The sequence below is a fragment of the Brassica napus genome, chromosome A5, assembly GCF_020379485.1.
Source record: "Brassica napus cultivar Da-Ae chromosome A5, Da-Ae, whole genome shotgun sequence".
Lineage (NCBI taxonomy): Eukaryota > Viridiplantae > Streptophyta > Magnoliopsida > Brassicales > Brassicaceae > Brassica > Brassica napus.
The window spans coordinates 20,041,102-20,063,931 of record NC_063438.1 but is presented as its reverse complement, the minus strand read 5'-3'; the positions used below and the strand labels follow the sequence as shown (position 1 = coordinate 20,063,931).

Here is a 22,830-nt window from a genome sequence, read left to right as displayed (position 1 = left end):
TACATCGTATTTATGATTCATAAGTATTTTATCATTCATCATTTTACCTTTAAACCTTTTGTATATCTTAAATATTTCAATTTTTTTTATAAATTTAAATTTTACACATAAATTTCAAAAAAAAACATTAAAATAAGATTTATAATATTTTTAAAGTAGAATTAGACAACAAGAATATTACAATTTTTTTTAAAAGATACATGAAGACATAATTATTACACAAATTTAAATATTACAACAACACTAATAGTCTAGTAAATTTGCTCCGGAACTTATAAAATATTTTCCAAACAAATTTTGTATAACCGAAAATGAAGCATTAAAAATACTTTTATGTAATAATGTGGTATTGTGCTTGTAGTTTAATATATAATTACATATTTCTATTTATAATTTTATATTCTAGTGTAATATTTTGTTAATGAATATTATTATAATATTTTTGCATATGTGCTAGTTATTTATAATTGTTTATGGATTTGTATTAATTATGATAAACATAAGGATCATAAACATAAGTTAAAATTTGAAGTTTTGATTTTGGAGAATAACATCTTGAAACTTCAAATATATAGTTTTTGTAAACTCTATAATAGAGAGTCTTTTTGTAGATGCTCTTAGTTGATTAATATAATTTTATTTGATAAGAAAAATACAGTTTCAGTTATTTGAAATGTTTAAAACGGTTAATTTTGATAATTACCATATCATATTTGGTACGTACCACTTGATTTTTTTGTTTTACATTTTTCAAATTGATTTGTTCTAAGCCACCCACATCTTTTCTGATCCGTTTCAACTGTTTTCACATGTTTATTCGCCTATCACGTGGATCCATAAATTAACACTACATCTACAAAAATCGCAATTAAAAGTAAAAGAAAACTACATTCATGTGGTGAAAAAGGCAGTCAAGAAGCAAAACAAAACTCATTACGGTTGGTAGCAGTGCACTAGATTTGGAACTACCGAAACAAACTGGGTTTAGATGAAACTCAGCCACTTATTAGAGCATGTACATTGAGGTATCATAAGAGGGTCATGGGCCTGGGTTCACATGTTTTTAAGTTGAAAAGAAAAAGGAAAATGGGTAATATTAAGTGAATCGGGCCGCTCTCGTGAACTTGTGTGAGACGAGTTCAACACACGTGGAGGCACCGGATTGGCTGGACGGAGTCGTGATGACGACGCGGAAAGGAGGTGTTTCGCGTTATTCTCCTCATTTCCTCTTCTCTCCCAAATAGTTAGGGTTTGCGACTCGAGAGGCGATTCTTGTAGCTAGGGCGATCGAGAGGTCTGTTGTCCATAAAATCGAGGAGGGAGTGTCTCTTGATCGATCTCAGGTTCGTTTTCGAGTAGAGTTACGTTGTTAGGGTTTGTTTACACGGGTTTCATCGATTCGATCTGAAGTTGAATTGGGGGTTTCTCCTCCAATAGAGTCTGGAGGAGAGATCGATTACGAGGTTTGTAGTTAATCGATCTTTTAGGGTTCCATCGAGTCTCAGAACTCAAATCGAGGGTTTATTTGTTAGGGTTCCATCGAGTCTGAGATTTTTTTGTTAGGGTTCGATCGAGTCTCGGATTTGAAATCGATAAGAGGGTTTTTTTTATTTATGGTTGAATAGAATCGATCTGAAATCGAATTGGGGGTATATTTGTTTGGGTTCTTTGTTTGGGTTCGTTAAAGATTGGGTTGTGTTTCCGAGTAGATTTGAAATCGATTAGAGATTAGTGTTTCTCTTAGTTAACTGTTTCTGTTAGTTAGTTTAATCACATTGGGTTGTGTTTCATTGTTTGGGTTCTGTTCTTTGTTTCTCTTACCGGTTCGTTTAATCATATTATTTTTAGTTAGTATGTTCTAATCATTTCTTCTTTCTGGTGCAGATGGATCCCGCAGAAGAAATAAGACATTCAAAAAAACAAAGGGAGGACTGCAACATGTTATGGTTCGTCGAGGATTCACAGTACGGGATTCCAAGAAGGTGTGCTTGCGGTGGGAAAATCATTGACGAGGTCCGGGGGAAGGAAGACTACGACAGTCATCCTGGAAAGCGCTACTTCACGTGCATCAACTATGAAGTAAGTTTTACTTTCTTAATAATGTTCTTAAAATAAAAATAACAGGAACTGTCTATAATATTTGTTTTCTGTTGTCAACAAGGATGATGGGTTGCATTATAGTCATCCTTGGGTGGTTGGTGTCCAGGAGGAGATCGAAAGGCTGAGGAAGCGTCTGGAGGATGCTGAGGAGGAGATCAAGGGGGTGTGGAATCTCAAGTTCCAGATTCAGACCCTGCAGGTAAGTCTATTTTCCTGTTATTTTAGAAGTAACCTTGTATGTAAGTCCTTAATGAGTAACTAACACTGTATTATTGTTGTTTCCATTGGCAGGAACAGGTTAGAAGCCTCACTGTCCAGGTCGGTACCCTGGAGAATGTGTGCTTCGACTGAAAATCAGAGGTAAATGTTTAAAATCCATCTTATGCTGTGATGTATCATCTTGTTTGGTTCCTCTGATTGTATTAATTTTCTAAACTAGATCTAGAGCGAAAAGTACAGTCGAATTAAAGATGTGTTGGTTGGTTGCTTGCTCTTAATGGTTGAAGTAGTAGTTGATTGTATTAAGTAGTCGATTTGATGTGTCATTACTTCTCTCTGTGAAGTAGTTGCTTGCTCTATTAGTTTTTATATTCAATGTTTGGCAGGTAGAGTTTAATTTTTAACTTCTATCTAAGCTAAAACTACTTTAAATAGAGAACCAAAACCCCATTAACTTAATAGAATCATGGAACACTTTTCCGGGTTAGTTTCGCTACTCTGTTCGCAGAGCAGTCTAGCAATGGAATGCGAGTATGCTGAGGCTGTAGCGAACTCTCCCGTCTTAGTGAAACCGGTTTCAAAGAGAAAGTGGTCAACAAAAGAGGACCTTGTGCTTATCAGTGGTTGGCTGAACACGAGCAAAGACCCTATTGTCAGTAACGAGCAGAAGGTTACTTCCTTTTGGAAGAGAATTGAGGCGTATGTTAATTGTAGCCCTCTGCTCACTGGCTGCGTTCCTAGAGAATGGAGTCAGTGTAAGCAGAGGTGGGGAAGGGTCAACGAGCAGGTCTGCAAGTTTGTGGGAAGTTATGAAGCGGCTCTGAAGCACCAATCAAGTGGTGAAAATGAGGATGATGTCATGAAGGCTGCTCATGAGATCTTCTTCAATGATTATCAAGCGAAGTTCACCATGGAACACTGTTGGAGGGAACTGAGACATGATCAGAAGTGGAAGTCAGTTTTTAAGTCAAGAGATGGCGGCAAGGAGAAAAGGAAGGAAGCTGAGGAGGTGATACCTGAGGAGGAGGTTAGACCGCCTGGTGTTAAGGCTTCCAAAGAAGCCAAACGCAAGAGGCACGGTCATGAAGCTGCTTTCGATCAAATTGAGAGTATCTTGGCTGAGAGAAAGAAAATTTCTCAGCAGAAACTCCTAGATCGTCTCCTTGCCAAAAAGGAAACTGATCTATCTCCTAACGAAATCACCCTCAAAAACAAACTCATTTCTGAACTCCTTGATTGAATTGGTTAACTTGCTTGCTCGAATCTCTGTTTTTTCTTTTGTTGAACTCGATATGTTTAGTTATTAACTTTGAAGTTGCCTTTTTCTTTTGCAGGTTTCTATGTCACGGGTTGCTGTGTCTGTTGCTGGATCACGGGTTGCTATGTCTGGATCACGGGTTGCTATGTCTGTTGCTGGTATTAATAAGTCTGTTGTTGCTTTATTTGTACGGGATCAGTGTAGTATTTTGTTAGTTTCTACACTGATGTTGCTTTATGATGAACGGATGCAGTGGAGTCTTTCTCGCACTGCTACTATGTCCTTTTGTTTCACGGGTTGTACTATGTTTTGACACTAGTTTATTTAAGTCACGGGTTGTACTATGTAACAAAGAAGCATATATAAATATGCTCTTGATGTATGTTTCTAAATCAGAACTCAACTACTTCTCTTTCTGTCTCTGTCTTTGAATTTCAAAATTTCAAGAACACAACTTCTGAAACACTTGATCAACTACTTCTCTTCCTTGATGTCTTTCTGAAACACTTGATCAACTATAAACGAAGAGGACAACTATGCTTCTACTGCCTCACCCAACCGAGAACAACACAACCAACGTAAGCTCTTCATTACATTATAATACTAAGGTTAAACGAGATTGACATGATCAGACTTACGCAATGTTAATTGCAAATTGATAAAATTCATAATTGATAATTTGTTATATTTTGGACTAGAGAATAAAATTGATAATTTGTTATATTTTGGAGTAGAGAATAAAATTGATAATTTGTTATAGTTTGGACTAGAGAATAAAATTGATAATTTGTTATATTTTGGACTAGAGAATAAAATTGATAATTTGTTATATTTTGGAGTAGAGAATAAAATTGATAATTTTTATTTTTTGGGCTAGAGAAAAAAAAATGATAATTTGTTATATTTTGGAGTAGAGAATAAAATTGATAATTTTTATTTTTTTGAAAAAAGAAAGAATGTCAAGCTCCTCAAATGATGAAGTATATGAAGTTTTTGAGGAAATGGTGGACCAACAAATCGATGATTTCATCGACTCTGTTCTAACCAAAGAGCCGAAGAGACGAGTATACATCGAAAGAGATCGGGAACAAGGACACAATCAACTATGGCAGGATTACTTCAGTGAAAATCCTACATACACACACGACATGTTTAGGCGGCGTTTTCGAATGAACAAATCTTTGTTCCTTCGCATTGTCGAACGCCTAGGTAATGAAATTCCATACTTTCAGCAACGAAGAAATGGTCATGGAAGGAACGGCCTCTCTACACTTCAAAAATGCACTTCAGCCATACGATCGTTGGCATACGGTCAAGCGGGAGATGTCAATGACGAATATCTCCGACTTGCGGCAAGTACTGCAATTTTATGTTTGTAGAATTTTGCGGAAGCGATAATACAATTGTTTGGAGATGAGTATCTAAGAACACCTACAACAGAAGATCTTCAAATACTACTTGACGCTGGAGAGGCACGCGGGTTTCCGGGGATGATAGGCAGCATCGATTGTATGCATTGGGAGTGGAAAAACTGCCCTACGGCTTGGAAAGGTCAGTTCACACGTGGTTCAGGAAAGCCGACAATTGTCTTAGAAGCTGTGGCATCACAAGATCTTTGGATATGGCACTCATTTTTCGGATTACCAGGTACCCTTAACGGTATCAATGTTCTTGATCGGTCACCAGTTTTTGATGACATTTTACAAGGTCGAGCACCTAAAGTGAAGTTCAAGGTCAACAACCACACTTATCATATGACCTACTATCTCACCGATGGAATTTATCATAATTGGGCAACATTTATCCAATCCATCCCGCTTCCTCAAGGTCCTAAAGCCCAAAAATTTGCAGAAAGGCAAGAATCAGTCAGAAAAGATGTCGAACGGGCATTTGGAGTGTTGCAATCGAGGTTTGCAATTGTAAAAAACCTGCTCTAAAATGGAACATGGAAAAGATAGGAAAGATAATGAGAACGTGTGTCATATTGCACAATATGATAGTAGAGGATGAACGACACGGATACACTCTAGCTGATACATCTGAGTTCCAAGGTGAAAACGAGGGAAAGTGTGAATGTCGATATGCTTAACATTCGCAATCAAATTCGGGATCCAGGTGTACATGAGCGTTTGAAAGCTGATTTAGTTGAAAATGTTTGGGAAAAATTTGGTAATCGTGATGAATAATCTTTGTATGTTCATGATTTTTCAATGTATTGAATAAAAACTTTTCATAAATAATGTAAAATATTTAGTAAGTTTCTTTAAAAAAATAATTTTTTTAAATGAAAAATTATATATATTTTTTTCAGAAAAAATATTATTTTATTTCTATGAACCCGGATTTGAGGTTCATTGATGGAGGAGCACAATTGATCCGGGTTCAACACTGTTCACGGGCCCACAATTAAATACATAAAAAATACATATGAATCCCAATAGGGGGTTGATGTACATGCTCTTAGATAACCAACGGTATAACAACACGTCACCTTTTTAATTTCGTGGAACTAAACTAATAAAGTCTCCGAGATTTCCATGACTGATGATTCTATACAAACATAGAAGAAGAAAACATATATAAGTAGAGGTATTTAGTGTTTCAAAAAAAGAAAAAGTAGAGGTATTTAATTCGCCACGCCGGTCTAACTTGTTTTGTTACTTTCTTGTTTGATAATAATGTCCACTAACAGAATATTATTGTCCAAAAGTATCTCGAATTAGTCAACTAGGGTCAATTTCACCATCGATGGTTAGAAAAGTAGATATTATTTTGGATGAAGCTAGACTTGAATTTGAAACGATATTATATTTTGGTGAATTGTGTGGTTCACTGGTTTTGCTATGCATTGTTGATTATTGTTCTCAAATCTGATGGAATACTCTTTTAAGTAACCAAAAAGCAAATAACTTTGTAGATATTATAAAAGTGCCATTAACCAAAAGCATGTATTAATATGGTACAGGAGTATCAAGTTTGATACCATTTAAATTTATTCAGTAAAAAAAAGTAAAATTATTTCCAAAAGTCTATCTTCTCAGTCGTAATACCGACATAAGTTCTATACTCAAAACTATACTACAAAACAAATATATTGGTTAAATAACTTTTATTTGGGCTTCGTTTTTATATACTATCAGCTAATTTCAGACTATTTTCAATATATTTTGCTAATTTATTTTTAAAATAGATAAATTTAATTTATAATAGAAATAAAGTTTTATTCCAATGTTTTTCAAATGATAATTTTTAATTATAAAACAAAATAAAAATTACTATTTTTCTATTTTTTTAGAGAAAATAATGACATTCTTTATTTTACATGAAAAAATATAGTTAAACTGGAGTGGATTTACCTTTAAATGCTATTATAAAAACAAATATAAAAGTGGGTCCGAATAATTCTTACAGAGAAAATTAACAAGAGTATCATACATAAGGCACGTCATTTGGATTAAAATTAAACACTTCAGCTAACGTTACTTGCCAACTTCAAGTACGACTGATAGTGGGGGAGCTACCATAGTGGCATGTGGGTCAAATGACCCATGTAAAATTTTGTAAATTTTTTTTTACAAAATTTACATGTATTTCTTGCATAAAAATCTAAAGAGTAAGCTGGTTGACCCTTGTAAAATACAAATGTTATCAGTTTGATCCATGTATTTTTTGTATATTGTGGACATGGAGGTAGGACCGTAGGATGAACATCCAATCGTTTGGACCTAAATGTGGGTCATAAATACAAAGAAAAAATGATCGAATATTCCTTAACACCACATGGAATACAGTAATACAGAGGTAACGTTACACTGACATGTCTCTTTTTAGGTTAATAAAAAAAAAATCTTCTTTTGTTTTCAAAATGTAAATAACCGAGAAACTAACGAGTGTCAAGTTATCCACGTCACCTACTTAACCAAGTTACCTTTCAAGTTTCAAGGGCCTCATGCATTCAATATAATTGAATAAGACAGTATGGACAACAATGCAACGGTGGAAATTGATAACTCCTTAATTATACACCTTCTTTGTCTTGTATTTAAGCATATCCCTTGACTCTTAACATGTCACATACTTGAGAAGGATAAAAAAAACAGAGCACACAGAAGAGAACCCCTTTTTTTTTTTTTTTTTTTTTGCTAAAATTTGAGAGAACCCCTTTTTTGAAGGATGGAACTATCATCTTCTCCTTTACCTCCTCATGTTATGCTTGTATCGTTCCCAGGGCAAGGCCATGTTAATCCACTTCTTCGTCTCGGCAAGCTCTTGGCTTCGAAGGGTTTACTCGTCACTTTTGTCACCACAGAATCATGGGGCAAAAAGATGCGAACCGCCAACAAGATTCAAGACCGAGCCCTCAAACCTATCGGTAAAGGTTATCTCCGGTTCGATTTCTTCGACGACGGTCTCCCTGAAGACGACGATGCAAGCAGAACCAACTTAACCATCCTCCGACCACAACTAGAGCTGGTCGGACAACAAGAGATCAAAAACCTGGTGAAACGTTACAAGGAAGTGATGAAACAGCCCGTGACGTGTCTCATCAACAACCCTTTCGTCTCTTGGGTCTGTGACGTAGCCGAAGATCTTCAAATCCCCTGTGCTGTTCTCTGGGTCCAGTCTTGTGCTTGCCTAGCTTCTTATTATTATTACCACCACAAGCTTGTCGACTTCCCGACTGAAACAGATCCCAAGATCGATGTCCAGATCCCATGCATGCCTGTCTTGAAACACGACGAGATCCCTTCTTTCATTCATCCTTTTTCACCTTATTCGGGTTTAAGAGAAGTGATCATTGATCAGATCAAACGTCTCCACAAGCCTTTCGTTGTTCTCATCGATACTTTCTACTCCTTGGAGAAAGATATCATCGACCACATGACAAACCTCTCTCGCACCGGCGTTGTCAGACCGCTCGGACCGCTTTACAAAATGGCCAAAACGTTGATTTGTGATGACATCAAAGGAGATATGTCTGAGACGAGGGATGACTGCATGGAGTGGTTAGACTCGCAGCCTGTTTCCTCCGTTGTTTACATCTCATTTGGTACCATGGCTTACGTGACACAAGAACAGATCAGCGAGATTGCGTTTGGCGTTTTAAACGCTGGCGTTTCGTTTTTGTGGGTGATAAGACAACAAGAATTAGGTGTAAACAAAGAGCGACATGTTTTGCCTGAAGAACTCAAAGGGAAAGGTAAAGTCGTTGAATGGTGTTCACAAGAGAAAGTCTTGGCTCATCCTTCTGTGGTTTGTTTCGTGACTCATTGTGGATGGAACTCAACGATGGAAGCTTTGTCTAGTGGAGTCCCAACGGTCTGTTTTCCTCAGTGGGGAGATCAAGTCACCGACGCTGCTTACATGAGCGACGTGTTCAAGACGGGAGTGAGGCTTAGCCGTGGAGAGACGGAGGAGAGAGTGGTGCCTAGGGAGGAAGTAGCGGAGAGGCTGAGAGAAGTTACGAAAGGAGAGAAAGCGACGGAGCTGAAGAAGAATGCTTTAAAATGGAAGGAGGAGGCGGAAGCGGCCGTGGCTCGCCGTGGCTCGTCGGATCGGAATCTTGATGAGTTTGTGGAAAAGTTGTGCGTCAAACATGTGGCTAAACAGAACGGAAGTCTCAATCAAAACGGAAGTATTCAAAAACTTTTATTGCAAAAGTCATAAATGTGTTTTGTATTATCTGTTGTTTGTTTTCTGCAAATCCTGATAATTGTGTTTGTTTGTATGCTCCGTTCTTTGTTCTCGTTTTTTTTTGTATGGGTTTGGGGAGACTAGTTATCCTTCTTGAATAATGTTAGATCACGACGTGTGTTCTTAAGATTAATTAGTTTGCTATATTGTTAAATTCGGAAATGTATTTTGTATATGATTTATGGGGACGTGGTGTAATCTATACCATGCACAATTGCACACTAAAATTAAGAAGACTAGGTGTTTTTTTTTTTTGGAAATTAAAAGAAAAATAACAGTTAAAGTTCATTACTCGAGAGATCATATGTAAGGTGATATACAAAAAGTTGTTTGGGAATAGTCTGATTGGAGACTGCCTTAAAATTTTGTAAATTTACAAACATCTACAAAGTGAAAAGTAATTATAAATACTGGTTTTGCTTATTATTTCTATAAAAATATAAGTATTAATATATTACTTCCACAATTCACAACTTTGAATAATCAGAATCTCAGATAACCAAGGATTATGTATGTATCCTCATCGTCTCGAATATTTCGACGTTAACAACTCAGACAGACAGAAACACGTGTTGGGTAGTATCTGCATGGGGTTGAAAGTATTTTTTGTTTTGCTTGTGTATACGTTAGTTTTCTTAAAACATAAGAGATAATACAACTCATGTGTAATTAAAAGTTTATTTAATTTTATCAGTTGTAGATTATTAAGTTTGACTAATAACGACTATTGAAATTTTCTCACATGCATGTAGGTATGTACCAATAGATTATACAGTGTATAAAGTGCACACAGCTTTTTGTTACCTAAACGACTATTGTACTACATGCCTGTGAGAAAAAAAGCTGTGCACACAGCTTTTTGGAAATTACAAAAAGGAAGATTAGAGGATTCGCATCCACCAAAAATAATAATTATATAATGTTCAAAAAAAAAATTACTTATATAGCATTCGTTGTGGATGGGAGAAGATAGAAGAACTCTTATTAGACTATGATTGGGTGCGATCATACCAGCACTAATGCACCGGATCCCATCAGAACTCCGTAGTGAAGCGTGTTTGGACGAGAGTAGTACTAGGATGGATGACCTCCCGGGGAGTCCTCGTGTTGCACCCCTTTTTTATAGTGTTTCAAAAAAAAAAAAAGACTATGATTAACCTCGGTTTTTTAACTAGGATTATTACTTTTCGGTTAAGAGACGTTTCATAACTTTTAATTAAGAAAAACTAAGAACTATCTTTTAAATAAGAGATATAAGAAACGTTTCTTAACCGAAAGTGTAAAAAAAAAAAAGTTCAAATCATGAATTAAAAATCTGTGCTCTTGATTACAAAGCCTCGTCGCCTATTAATAAGCCACTGCATATTTTAGCCGATTCACTGCTGGAGTATAACATTGGTACTCGGACCCATTATCTATCGACATGGGGGGCACTGTTACATTTAATGCTGTAACAGGTGATCATTGCATTCTCCGTTAAGCTAGCCATACGGTTTTAGCTAGTGTCGTTGTGCGTTTAGTACTATTTTGATACATTGAATTATTGCCTCAAAAAGATAAGTTCATCTTTTATTGGTAGACAAAGCGGTCCGAATCGAAGTCATAATAAGAGATATCCAAGAGGGGAGGTGTTGTGGTAAGTAAGATGTGTGGTATGTGTGGCAGAAAAAAAATGTGGCAGGTAGGCAAAACCTGCGTCATATGCAATTTCTAGAATGATTCATTTTAAAACGCAAACGTTATACCACCCCCTTGGTGGTAAGTAGGATGTGTGGCCAAAAACAATGTGGTAGGTTGGGAAAAAAACTGTCATAGTCGATTTCTTAAATTACGTACATCTCCTACCAAGCAAGTCACGTCAATTATTAATGAATGAAATTATAAAGATTTTCAAAACATTTGTTATATTTTCAAATTTAGTCATCAGAGAATTTTTTTATAGAGTATTCACGTGTATTAAAAATATAATAAATTTTTACAATTAAATTTATTTTTTATTTCACTATAGATTTTTCAATAACTATTAACCAATAGTATTTAATCAAATCAAATATTTTGAATTAATCTTTCTTAAAAAATATATAACATATCAACATTAATTACTAAAAATACCTTACAATTTTAGAAAATCTATTATTTTGGAACAAAAAATAACTCTAGAAAATCATATTTTTGAGAGCGGAGTGAGTATATAGATTTATGAATTATGACACTTGTAAACTTCATCTCTCAAAACATATTTTAATTTTTTGTGATTCATTAAAAATATACAGTAGAACCTCTGTAAATTAATAATGTCGGAACTTTGAAATTTTACTATTTTATAGAGATATTATTAATTTACAAAAAAATTCTTATTTAAATTTTATTTTTTGGATATATTTATTCTAAGATAAGAAAAATATTTGATTTAATATATAGACATTAATTGTTATTTTTTTTTGAAATTTGACATTTATATTAATTTATATTAATTTTATTATATTATTTGGTGTATATAATATATAGGAAAATTAGGGGCCATGTACATAGCAGAAAAAATATTGAGTCTATACCCATAACAAGTTGATGACTATAGTATTCTCTATATATTACGTATTAATGACAAAACTAACATGCGCGTGTATTTTATTAGATAAATAATTTTTTAATATTATATTCATTTTTGTAAGAATTACAAATGAAACTGAACCGTATGCACATCATATATACTCATCTTAATAATGAAATAATGAGAAAACATTGCTAAGAAGAAGTAGAAACGACGACGGCTCCAAGAATGGTGGTAAATGGAGCTCGAGCTCGGCGGTGGTTTTGTTCGTGTAACTCGAATGCAGCAATGATCGATACAGAAGGTTGATTATCAAACTGTTCGTCTACTTTAATTGCCAGAGAAATGAAATTTTTTGAAGAAGATAAACAGTTATTATACTTATCAAAAAAAAAATAAACAGTTACCATTACAATATACTATTCTATTTTAGTAGGAATCATAGAATACAACATATTTTTTTTCAAAGTGTTTTTGTTAGGTTTTTATATTAGAGAAACATTCAAGTGATTAATGATCTGGTGATTCAATTCATATTTATTCTTACTCCATCACATTTGAAAAATTATCAGTTTAAATTAGAATGCAATATTTTGTTATGTTCTATTCTTTATACTAAAGGGGTTTTTGCCAAAACTAACCCACAACTTGATTTTAATTCCAAACCTATACCCAAACTTGAATCAAATGCAAAACTAACCTAAAAGCCTAGTGAAATTACAGCTCAGCCCCTTGTGACCAAACAAAAAAACAGAAGCCATTTTTACGAATATAGCCCCACTAAATCGTCTGAGTCGTCTGAGATGTTGGAAGTCGTCTGGACGACTGAAGTGTAAGTCGTCTGGTACCAGTTTATTTTAAAAATAATTTATAAATCTTGTAAAAAAATATTTTGATGCGTGAAAAATAAAAATCAAGTAATTATAAACAGTTTTAAGTGATATAAATTAAGATATGATAAAATTGATTTGTTTTGAAGATAGATGAGTGGAAGTAGTGAATCATGAAATACTTTGGTTTAGGAGTTTGGCAAACATATGTTGTAGTATTGTATGTATTGTTAGGGTTAGATTTTGGAAAACTAAAATGTTTTTTTCAAAAATTAGTTTTCACCTATATGTGTTTATTTCTGTGTATAGTAAACACTTTTCAAGTTTGATTTAGTTTTATGAAGTGTTTAATTAGATAATTAAGTTTAGGGGTTATGTTTAGGGTGTGGACGACTTATATTTCAGTCGTCTGTTGAATAATTTACTCGGACGACGTATATTTCAGTCGTCCACATCGTACCGAACCTTTAATTTTACCAATGTACGTTTTAACCTAACCGGATCATTTTACTCGGACGACTTACATTTCAGTCGTCTGGTGAAGAAATTAAAACAGACGACTTACATGTAAGTCGTCCAAATATTCCCGCCTAAAATTTTTTAAAAAAATTATTTTCCCGCTTAAATAATTTAAACCAGACGACTTACTTGTAAGTCGTCTGGAAAGTCTTCTATTTTAGTTTCCCGCTAAAAATATTTAGTTTCCCGCTAAAAATATTAAACTCTTCTGGACGACTTACATGTAAGTCGTCTGTTTTAATTTCTTCACCAGACGACTGAAATTTAAATCGTCCAGGAAGTCGTCTGAGTCAAAAATATTTAACCTAATTGGATTTTTTGTCTCTCTATATAAAGAAAAATTTACACATTCTCTCTCCTCCTCTCAAATGGCTGCAACAAAAATGTAATGTTCATCATTCTAAAACTCTCCAACCTCTCTCTAATCTCTTTGACTTGAAAACACCAAACTTTATATGAATTTTTCAGTTTTGTCTCATGTATTTCTTACTAATCTATCTCTTTTGCAGGTTTTTAATCAAATGGTACTCATCTTGCACTAATTTAAAGGTAGATCTATTAATTTTAGATATGTATTTTTGTGTGTTCTATAAATGTAGATTTATCTAATCTTCCACTCATTTTCTCTATTTTTAAGTCATTTGAACGTTTTTGGATATGCAGGTTTTTCAGATCTGGATTTGATATGCAGGTTTTTCAGATCTGGAAGACTTCTGGGACGACTTACCTGTTAGTCGTCTGGAAGTCGTCTGGAAGTCGTCTGGACTTCTTGGAAGTCTTCTGACAAAGTCGTCTGGACTTCCAGAAAGTCGTCTGGACTTCCAGGAAGTCGTCTGGACTTCCAGGAAGTCGTCTGGACTTCCAGGAAGTCGTCTGGACTTCCAGGAAGTCGTCTGGACTTCCAGGAAGTCGTCTGGATTTTTCTGAGCGTTTTGGTAAGTTCTTATGTCTGATTTTTCTTCATTTGGTAACTTCTTGTTGTATAAAGTTCTTACTTTTTTCCCAAACTAAAACTCTCCAAACCCACTCTAATCTCTTTGACTTGAAAACACCAAACTTTATATGAATTTTTCAGTTTTGTCTCATGTCTTTCTTACTAATCTATTTTTTTTGCAGGTTTTTAATTAGATGATATTCATCTTCCACTAATTTAAAGGTAGATCTATTATTTTTAGATATGTATTTTTGTGTGTTCTGTAAAGGTAGATTTATCTAATCTTCCACTCATTTTTTCTGTTTTTAAGCCATTTGAACGTTTTTGAATATGCAGGTTTTTCAGATCTGGATTTAATATGCAGGTTTTTCAGATTTGGAAGACTTCTGGGACGACTTACCTATTAGTCGTCTGGAAGTCGTCTGGAAGTCGTCTGGAAGTCATCTGGACTTCTTGTAAAGTCATCTGAACTTCCTAAAAGTCTTCTGACAAAGTCGTCTAAACTTCCTGGAAGTCGTCTGGACTTCTTAGAAGTCGTCTGGACTTCTTAAAAGTCGTCTGGTCTTGTTTACTCAAGTGGAATCCAAGCTTGTCTTTGTAGAGGAATGATCTATAATAGTTTTGTTTGTAGTCTGTTTTGTGAATTGCATGTCTACTCTTTTAGTTGTGAATTTTTTGTAAAATCAGTAATAATGTTTTCCAAGATGTATTAAATGTGCTAACAATGTGTTTACACATTTACAAATCAATGAAATAATATACTTCAGTAGCCTTTTTCTTATCTTTGGATCTCTCATATGCTATAATAAACTCCAATGGCCTTTTTCTCATCTTAATAAACAAGAATGTTGGTAGCTTCATATTGATACAACATTTTAAGAAGCATTTAACCCTTCTTCCAACTCATAACAATAGTCATCATTATTGTCTATAACAATAATACTTAAGAGATGGAAACAAACAATAGTAACTAGTCAAAGCATATCATATTTTTTTATAAGTTTGTGTTGAAAAACTTAGTCAAATTTAGTAAAACTAAGGGAGAGAACATATTTTGTGAATATGAGTTTTACATATCTTGAAGTTACTTATCACTCTTAAAAATACAAGTTATTCAAAAACTAACGTAGAAGACTTAAAAACTAGCGGAGAAGACGCGGACGAATTCAATCTAAGTTGTCTAGACGACTAAACTATACGTCGTCTGGTCAACGCAGAGGTTAATTTTGCAATTGATTTTGAAATCTGTTATTTCGGACGACTGAAAGTTAAGTCGTCTACTATTGTTTGGTTAAAAAAAAAACTCCAAAAAAACTAGACGACTTACGTTTCAGTCGTCAGAGGTTAGTTTTGCATTTGACTGGATTATTTCAGAAGTTTGACTTTTTGGACGACTTACATTTCAGTCGTCTAGTGAAAATTAAAATAATAATATTTTTTTAAAAGTAGACGACTTACAGTTAAGTCGTCATAGGTTAGTTTTGTAATTGAAGAAAAAAACTTCAAGATTTAATTATATACAGACGACTTATAATTCAGTCGTCCACGAGACGACTGAAATGTAAGTCGTCCAGGATTTACCAGGTTTGACCAGAATCTCGGAAAAAAATCCTGGACGACTTACAATTAAGTCGTCTGGTGGACGACTGAATTATAAGTCGTCTGTGTATAATTAAATCTTGAAGTTTTTTTTTTTCAATTGCAAAACTAACCTATGACTACTTAATTGTAAGTCGTTTACTTTTAAAAAAATATTATTATTTTAATTTTCGCCAGACGACTGAAATGTAAGTCGTATGGGGAAGTCAAACTTCTGAAATTATCCAGTCAAATGTAAAACTAACCTATGACGACTGAAATGTAAGTCGTATAGGTTCTTTGGAAATTTTTTTGAAACCAAACAATAGTAGACGACTTAACTTTCAGTTGTCTCATGTTACAGATTTCAAAGTCAATTGCAAAAATAACCTCTGCGTTGACCAGACGACTTCCAGGCAAGTCGTCTACAGCCAGACGACTTCCAGGTAAGTCGTCTATAGCCAGACGACTTCCCAAGTAAGTCGTCTGACGAACAGATCTGGAAAAAAACTCGATGTCATACCTTGAATTGGTGAGATAAGTTCCTTAGCATACATAAGGCTTCTCTAAGCACACAGAATCACAAACGAAAGTCACCCACCCAGAATCGTTAGCTTCTATGACTCTATGAACCATAAAAATTTTAGAATCAAAATCTTTGGTTTTTTTAGCTCATTGTGAAGAGAAAGTGAGAGATATGTTGTGTTTAGTTCACAAGAATGGAAAAAGAAAAAGGGTAAATCGATTTTGGGAGCATTAAGAGCTTCAAATTGGTTGTTCATGGTGGTTGTGGTTTTGATATCAATGGCAATCTTGTAATTACTTGAAGATGATGAGGGTGAGAGAGTAAAAATGTCATTTTCGGAAAAAAAAAAAAAAATTGATGGCATTTTCGTAAATTATATGAACTTGTGGGGTGAATAGGGCAAAACCAATTTTCAAAAAAAAAGGAGGTTAGTTTTGTGTTTGACTTTAAGTTGTAGGTCAATTTTGCAAAAAGCCCTATACTAAATATAGAATAGAAAGGTTGTTTTACAACTACTTTCCCAGTTCCTCCCTCCCTCCCTCCTTCTCTCTCCCTCCCTTCCTCCCTCTCCCTCCCTCCCTCCTTCTTTTTACACGCTACTTGATTATACTATTATACTATGTCGTAATTATGTATAGTATCGTCACATAATATATGAAACTATCATGTGCGTGTGTTGGCCTTATTGTGTTCCATAGATTGCGTGTTTTTGTTTTGCTTGACTTGACTAGTGCAGCAGATGATAGAAAATTACACTATTGTTTATTATAGGTTGTTTATTTATCTCGCATGTCCACCACTTTTGTTTTTTTCTATACATTACTTTGCTTATAGTACTATACTATGTCATAATCATGTATAGTACAACTACGAAATGGATCAAACTCAACCTCGCAACTATTTAATTTTTCTGTGTGACGATACTATATGGTATGTAGTATAGTATGACAAATTTGGTTTTGGAGTGTCAACATCACGCGCACGCGTTTAAAAGGTGATTTTAGTCATATTTGTGTGCAAATTATCTCATCTTCCGAGAAAAACTGTAGCATGGCTATATTCTTAATTTTTCACTATGTTATGAATATAGAACAAATTGTCCCTAATATATATTGCATAGAACATAAATGTGGTTTTAGATATAATTTTACTAAATCTCATCAAAAATATATTAAGTGCTAATAAAATATAAAGATAATTCCATTGTGAATATAAATCAAACAATATAACACTAGTTTCTTACTTATATAAAATATGTATACATACAAATTATTAATTTATAATTTTAATGGGACCATATATTTATATAGAATTTTCTAAAAAAAATATTATCTTATTATTTTATTGATTTGTGTCAAATATTGAACTGGTCCAAGTTGGAATCGACGAATTTTATTAATTTATAGAGATTATTAATTTATCGAGTATTAATTTATAGAAGTTCTACTGTATATTTCATTAAATAAATTATATCACACTCATATTAATTAATTAGTATATCTGCCAACCATGATAAATCAATGCTTATTAAAATATTTGACCAAAACTGCAATAAATAATAAAGAAGAAGAAAAATCCTATTTGAGATAATATGCTGGAGACGCCGTGGGACGTGGGTGTGAGACCTTTCTGAGCATGAGTTGTGCTTAGCCATGCCATGCTTACATACGCCAATGCTTCTTCTTCTTCCATTTTCTAAGTATTATCATTCTTTTATACACGTCTTTGAAAAAAAATATCTTACAAAATAATCGGCGATAGCTGCAGGAAGCTTCAAGTTTAAGGTTTGTGTGTAAAACTAAGTTCTATTGCTCTTAAATTTTTTTTTTATGAATCGACGGTACGATAAGCCATCACCACTGGCTCTTTACTCCAATGTGATTGAGGAGCAGAGAAAGAATAATTTGGGTTACAATTCAAACAGTTGGGTTGTAAGAGCATCTCCAACGTAAAACTCCATTTTTTCTTCCAAAATAGAATAAAAGTGAAAATGGAATAAAATTTCTCCAACCATACTCCATTTCTTTTATTTTGAAAGAATTTTAAATTTTATTCACTTCAAAAAACCTTTGTACAACCTAATGCTATTTTGTACAAAAATAAAAAACCTGCTGAATTTTCCTAAGCAAAATTTGAAAGTTTATCTACTTCCAAACCATATCTCCATGGTTTTTTCATATTTGTTTCCAGCTTTCTTCCTCAAAAAGGAGATTCTGTTTCGAATCAACCTGTCCAAGAAGATGATAAGTCGTGTAGCAGCTTGTGGAGCTTTTCCAACTCTGCGCTTATTCCTCTCAAACCATATGGCATACAATGCTGCTTGGAAGCAGTATCGCAGGAGAAAGGTGTGTAGTAGATCACTAGAACCTGTCACCAATCTTCGTATCAGAGCAGGCCAGTGAACAGAGGGACTTACACCATCCAACCCCCTGATCGTGCCTCTCCAAACTTCCGCTGAGAAGGAACACTCGAAGAATAAATGATCCCGAGTTTCCATGGCAGTGTTACATAGCCAGCAAATAGAATTTGCCTGGGGGTTCCACTTGAGTAGCCTATCTCCAGTCGATAACCTCTCATGGACTGCTAACCAACTGAGAAAGGAGAACTTAGGGGTTGATTCTTTGAACCAAATCCCCTTGAACCAAGAGACGCGAGGGGCATGTACTCTGATTAAGTTCCATGTTTGAGACGTTAAGAACTCCGTTCGGAACTCACCATTTTCACGCATCCAACGACAATTATCATCACTCTGGGACAGCCCCAGCTCTTGAAGATTGAGGATCTCGCTTTCAATTTGCTTCAATACGGGGTTTCTCAGTCTACGCCGTCGATAAGTATTCTCTACAGTCTCAACTGTAGATTTCAAAGCAACCCAGCCTCAACCCTCCATTTTCTCCTATTAGTTCGATTAAGACTCCCAACTGGGACCACTTATCAAACCAGAAAGATGTCATCGTACCATTATTTACTTCCATTTTTGATAGATCCCTAGCCAAGGGTCTAAGCTTGAGAAGCTTCTTCCAGATCCATGACCCTGAGGAGTTTGTTTCCTTGATACTCCAAAAGGAACCTTGCCGAATCAGATATTTGTGAATCCACTGGATCCACAGTGAGGATTTAGAAGAAAGAATAGGCCAGATCAGTTTCAGGCATGAGACTTTATTAGCTTCCTCCAAGTTTCTCAGCCCTAATCCTCCTTCTTCTTTCGGTTTACAGACATACTCCATGAAGTGATGAACAAAAAAAAATAGATTACTCTATTTATGGAATAAATTTCATTATAGAGTGAGATATGGAGTTGAGTTGGACCACTCCTTACTTCATATTCACTTTTAGTCCATTTTAGAAGAAAAAAATAGAATAAGGATGAAGATGCCCTAAGAAAAGAAAACCTAACTTGAGTTGCAACTGAAGCAATCAAAATCCATGTTCCAAGACTTAATTAGCTTGCTTTTTTTTTGATTTTCCGTTACAATAATTCTACTACCTACAGAATTTCGTCACTAATTTTAGAAATCTTTGGTAAACAACATCATTTAAAAAAAAAGCTACCTAAGGCCCAATTATTCTTATGATATTACCAAACATATAGTTTATGTATGCAGAAGAAATTAAGCGACTATGAAATAAAGAATAAATGTTATAGTTCAAAAAATAACGAATAAATGTTCAATAATAAGAGATTTAAGACATGCATATCAAACAACTTTAGCCCACCATAGTTAGCTACCAAATTTCGTACCTATGTTCAATAATAAATATTTAATATCAAAACAACCGTGACAGTACAAAAATTTAAGTTTAGTTTTTTTCTCTCAATGCAACAATGCCAAAACGACTTAAGTTTGATTTTACATGTTACCAACCATTACAAAACTCTTATCAGAGAACAACACTCAACGTATTTTAAAATTCAAAGCGTACTTTATATATATACATTCTACTTAAAATAAGTGATGCATTGTATTCTCCCGAGTCTTATAAAAACTTGTTCAGTTTTAAGGATATCAAGAGAAATTGATATCATATTGAGACTATGAGTAAATATTGCATTGAATTTCTTTACATTAAGTCCGAGTGGAAATATATATTGGAAGAATTAAGAATGTTATGCTCTGGATTATATTGTACGAAAATAACTATGACTGAGTCCTATACCGTGGTAAACACGAAGTTTAGTGATACATTTAAAATTTGGCATCAGAGGCTAGAACATACTGGTTCAGTTATGATGAGAAAGATAATGCAAAATTCGAATGACCATCCATTAAAAAACAGAAGAATTTTGCAAACAGGCGAGTTTACATGTAATACATGCTCTCAAAGAAAACTTATAACTCGACCATCACCAACAAAAGTAGACAATGAATCACCAATATTTTTAGAAAGAATACATGGTGATATATATGGACCGATCCACCCACCGTGCGGGCCGGTTAAGTATTTTTGATTGACATATCTAGTAGATAGTCAAATGTGTATCTTTTGACGACACGAAATACGACTTTCGCAAAGTTCATTTCCCAGATAATAAAGCTGAGAACGCAGTTCTCAAAATATGCCATTAAAAAAATAAAGCTTGATAAAGCTGGTGAATTTACATCGCAAGCCTTTGATGATTATTGTATGTCAATGGAGATTGACGTGGAGCATCCAGTTCTCCATGTGCATACACAAAATGGCATGGCCGAGTCATTGATAAAACGGTTGCAGTTGATTGCAAGACCATTAGTCTTGAGAACAAAGCTTCCAATTTTTGTATATGGTCATACTATATTGCATGCGGCTGCACTAGTTCGGTTAGGACCGAGTGCATATCATAAATACTCCCTATTACAATTGGTATCTGGACATGAGGCAAATGTATCCCATCTCCGTGTTCTTGGGTATGCGTTCTATGTTCCGATAGCTCCGCCATATAGAACAAAAATGGATCCACAAAGGAGATTGAGAATATATGTGGGTTATACGCCATGTTCGAAACTACGCTAGGCGTTAGTCGGGCGGTCGGCATAGGCCTAGCGAGTTAATGAAAAATCGGGGATTACTCGACGATTAATCGGAGTGTAGTTTCTAAGCTTTTACGCGTATATACATGTATAAATACTATATATGTAAAACATGAGCAATAAGTTATGTTGGCTCGAGTGGTAATTGCCTTATTAAATTGTTGTCTGTACTTGGGTTCGACCCTTTTCAACGTTTTCTGTATATTTTTCCAATGTTTTCATTTAAAGAAGGGTAAAATCGTATTTCTGCAGTCATCTTCTCCCTTAACCTACTCTGCAACACGATGCCTCATTTTCCAGCTTTTTTTTCACTGATTAACACACGATTTCTTCACTTTACAATTCAATGCTATCAAATTTTCGTAGATCTAACTAAAACACACAGATTTTTAACACAAAACTGCACAAAAAACTTTTTTTTTTGATAAATCCGATTTTATCACCGATTAAGGTCAATCCGCCACGGTAGTTGACCGCCAAGCGTATACTCGCCGGCCAGGCGGCCGCCTAGTCCGCGTTTTCAAACATGGGTTATACATCACCAAGTATAATAAGATATCTAGAACCAGTAATTAGTGATATGTTTACGACACATTTTGCTGATTTCCATTATAATGAGGATGAATTTCCAGCGTTAGGAGGAGGAATTAGTAGAATTCCTAAAGAGATTACATAGTGTACACCATCATTGTTACACCTTGATCCTCCTACGAATCAAAGAGAGCTGGAAGTTCAGAAGATTGTGCATTTGCATAATTTGGAAAGCCAGTTACCAGATGTGTTCACAGATACAAGAAGGGTGACGAAGTCATATATACCTGCTGAAAATATTCCATCAAGAGTTGATGTTCCTAAAGAACAAACTAATGTAAACAAAATGAATGAACCTAGGGTTCAGTTAAAGAGGGGGAGGCCAATGGGTTCTAAAGATGAAAATCCCCGAAAGAAAAAGAAATTGGATGAGCAAAATAGTAGGGTTCTAGAAGAACCTTATATTGAAAGATGTCCGAAAGAAGAAATAAATGGAAAGGTTCTAGAAGAACCTGTTAGTGAAAAATGCCTGAAATAAGGTATAAATAAAGATGATCCAGATGACGAAAATGGAAAAGAAAAGTATGACATTTCCATTAACTACGCTCAAGATGAAAAATTATGGATCAAAAATAAGATAGAAACTAGAGTTTAACCCGTACGTTCGTGCGGATATTTTTAATTTTATAAATATATAATTTTGATATTATAATAAATATATGATTTACATTTAGTGTTATATATGGAATAACTCTATAATCTTATTGTTTAAGCTTCTTATTCGTCATTCTTAATATATAATAATTAGTTTTTTGCATTTTATTTTCTTATTGATTGTTATTACATAATAATAACATATATTTGAGTTTTATACATAAATTACTATCTGAAATAATCAAATATACAATCTCCTTTAATATAGTTTTTAATTTCTACGATTTGCATACAATACATGTTCAATTTTATTTAGTTATACTGTATATGGATATTTGTTTATGATAATTTATATTTTCATGTTGTGTTTAAAAGTAATACTTTAACATCTATCATTTTAGTATTATGTAAAGTAATACATGAATTA

The 22,830-nt window shown here is 34.2% G+C and overlaps 3 protein-coding genes and 1 non-coding gene across 4 annotated transcripts; 3 read left to right on the top strand and 1 right to left on the bottom strand.

The window, feature by feature from the left end:
- The first annotated feature begins 377 nt into the window (after positions 1–377).
- Positions 378–7,364, top strand: LOC111215912 (glutathione S-transferase T3-like). The gene is made up of 2 exons (XM_048779289.1): positions 378–2,079; positions 2,162–7,364. The coding sequence occupies exon 2, from the start codon at positions 2,786–2,788 to the stop codon at positions 3,557–3,559; it is 774 nt and encodes a 257-aa protein (XP_048635246.1). The 5' UTR covers positions 378–2,079; positions 2,162–2,785; the 3' UTR covers positions 3,560–7,364.
- Positions 7,365–7,572: 208 nt separating this feature from the next.
- LOC106445998 (UDP-glycosyltransferase 84A2) lies at positions 7,573–9,404 on the top strand. Its single transcript, XM_013887663.3, has 2 exons — positions 7,573–7,694; positions 7,737–9,404. The coding sequence occupies exon 2, from the start codon at positions 7,751–7,753 to the stop codon at positions 9,242–9,244; it is 1,494 nt and encodes a 497-aa protein (XP_013743117.1). The 5' UTR covers positions 7,573–7,694; positions 7,737–7,750; the 3' UTR covers positions 9,245–9,404.
- An 864-nt stretch (positions 9,405–10,268) lies between these two features.
- On the top strand, positions 10,269–10,387 carry LOC125609650. The gene has a single exon (XR_007339802.1). It is a non-coding gene; the product is annotated as a 5S ribosomal RNA (ribosomal RNA).
- A 7,962-nt stretch (positions 10,388–18,349) lies between these two features.
- LOC106448254 lies at positions 18,350–19,436 on the bottom strand. Its single transcript, XM_013890166.1, has 2 exons — positions 19,169–19,436; positions 18,350–19,062 (listed from the first exon to the last, which is right to left on the bottom strand). Exons 1-2 carry the CDS (start codon positions 19,434–19,436, stop codon positions 18,350–18,352), a joined length of 981 nt encoding a protein of 326 aa, XP_013745620.1.
- Positions 19,437–22,830: the final 3,394 nt, after the last annotated feature.